Source organism: Austrofundulus limnaeus, unplaced genomic scaffold (assembly GCF_001266775.1).
Source record: "Austrofundulus limnaeus strain Quisiro unplaced genomic scaffold, Austrofundulus_limnaeus-1.0 Scaffold250, whole genome shotgun sequence".
Taxonomy (NCBI): Eukaryota; Metazoa; Chordata; class Actinopteri; order Cyprinodontiformes; family Rivulidae; genus Austrofundulus; species Austrofundulus limnaeus.
The window spans coordinates 373,867-375,458 of NW_013952652.1; the positions used below are offsets into that span (position 1 = coordinate 373,867).

Consider the following 1,592-nt stretch of genomic DNA (forward strand, 5'->3'; position numbering starts at 1 on the left):
GTTAGTTAGTTAGTTAGTTAGTTAGTTAGTTAGTTAGTTAGTTAGTTAGTTAGTTAGTTAGTTAGTTAGTTAGTTTATCTTTGGCTCAGGTTTTTGTTTATTGGTTTATCTCTTAGTCCTGGTTCTTACTCAGGTTTTTGTTTGTTTGTTTGTTCGCTTGTTTGTTTGTTTGTCTCTCAGCCCTGTTTCCGGCTCAGGTTTTAGATCTAAAGGACACAAACACGATGCCATCAGCCGGTTTGATGAGGGTCTTACTTGTTCCTCGGTGGCAGATGATGACTTTCTTGGGCTGCGCGTGCGTGTCGCTGCTGGAGTTTCTGATGGGCAGGTCGGACTGCACGAGCTCGGCCAGGAAGTTGATGTAGCCGATGGCGAGGCGCAGCGTGTCCACCTTGGACAGTCTCTTCTCGTAGGGCAGCGTCGGGATGTGGGAGCGCAGACCCTCGAACGCCTCGTTGATGGACTGCATCCTCCGGCGCTCGCGCACGTTGGCGGCCTGCCGCAGCTGCTGCAGCTCCACCTCGGAGCGGAGCCGCCGGCGCTTCAGAGCCAGACCCGACCGGCCCATGTGAGGGGACAGGTCCGAGGTGCAGCCGTACGAGGAGGAGGAGGAGGAGGAGGAGGAGGAGAAGGACAGGTCGTTGAGGTCCAGGTCTCCCTCCGCTCGGCCTCCTCCGTCTCTGCTGTAATAGTCCTGGAGGTGAGAGGTCAGGAAGTCCATGTCCTCGTCCAGGAAGTCCTTCGTGTCCAAGTGTCCGTCTCTGGAGGACTGGTCCGTGAAGAACTCGTCCTCATCGAAGTACGGAGGGGAGGACAGAGCGTGCAGCGCAGAGAACGGGTCCAGGACCGAGTCCATGTTGGTCTGAGGGGCTCAGGAAACAATCAGCTGCTCGAACCGCCACGCGAGTTTCTTTATAGCGACATTTAGGGTCGCGTGCCGCTCACTGAGAGGGCCAGCCAATCAGAGCTCGGTCCGTGAGGCGCACCGCACAAACCACGCCCCCCTCACAGAGCCGCTCTGGTTTAGCTTCAGCGACTGTGAGCTGAACAGACCCAGCAGGACGGGAAGTCCGTCCTCTGTCTGCCTGTCTCCTGCAGAAAACCCGGTCCGGTCCGGACTACAGGAACACGGCTCGGTTTAGACTGGATCAGGCAGTGATCCGAACCAAACACACACTGGTCCTCCCGCAGATCCGAACCTGCAGCTTGGAGTTCTCACAAACTTCAAAACCGAACCTGAAACGGTTCTGTCACCCGGTGCAGACTTGCTCTGAGGGTTCTCAGGATGAGTCCAGAACCAAAGGTCCAGAACTCGGTCCAGTCTGCCTTTCTTTTTGTTTCTTTACATCTCTGATGTACCCAGACCCCCAGGCTGCAGAAACAAACTGGTTCTGAAACATGTTGGACTCAGTGGTTTTTTTCATAGTTTTTAAAATTGTGTTTTTGTACAAATTAATCTTCATCACCCTGGTACTGAAACATAAAATAAACGAATGAATTGAAAGAGTAAACAAACAAACAAACAAACAAACAAACAAACAAACAAACAAACAAACAAACAAACAAACAAACAAACAAACAAACTGTAAGCG

The 1,592-nt window shown here is 52.1% G+C and overlaps 1 protein-coding gene across 1 annotated transcript in view; it reads right to left on the reverse strand.

Annotated features, from left to right (window-relative positions):
• The window catches only part of ptf1a (pancreas associated transcription factor 1a), a 5,135-nt gene extending 4,252 nt beyond the window's left edge, over window positions 1-883 (reverse strand). Inside the window, exon 1 of the mRNA XM_014020357.1 lies at window positions 256-883. Within this exon, the coding sequence (XP_013875811.1) occupies window positions 256-856 (601 nt within the window). The 5' untranslated portion in view covers window positions 857-883. The remainder of the gene's footprint in view (window positions 1-255) is intronic.
• Window positions 884-1,592: the final 709 nt, after the last annotated feature.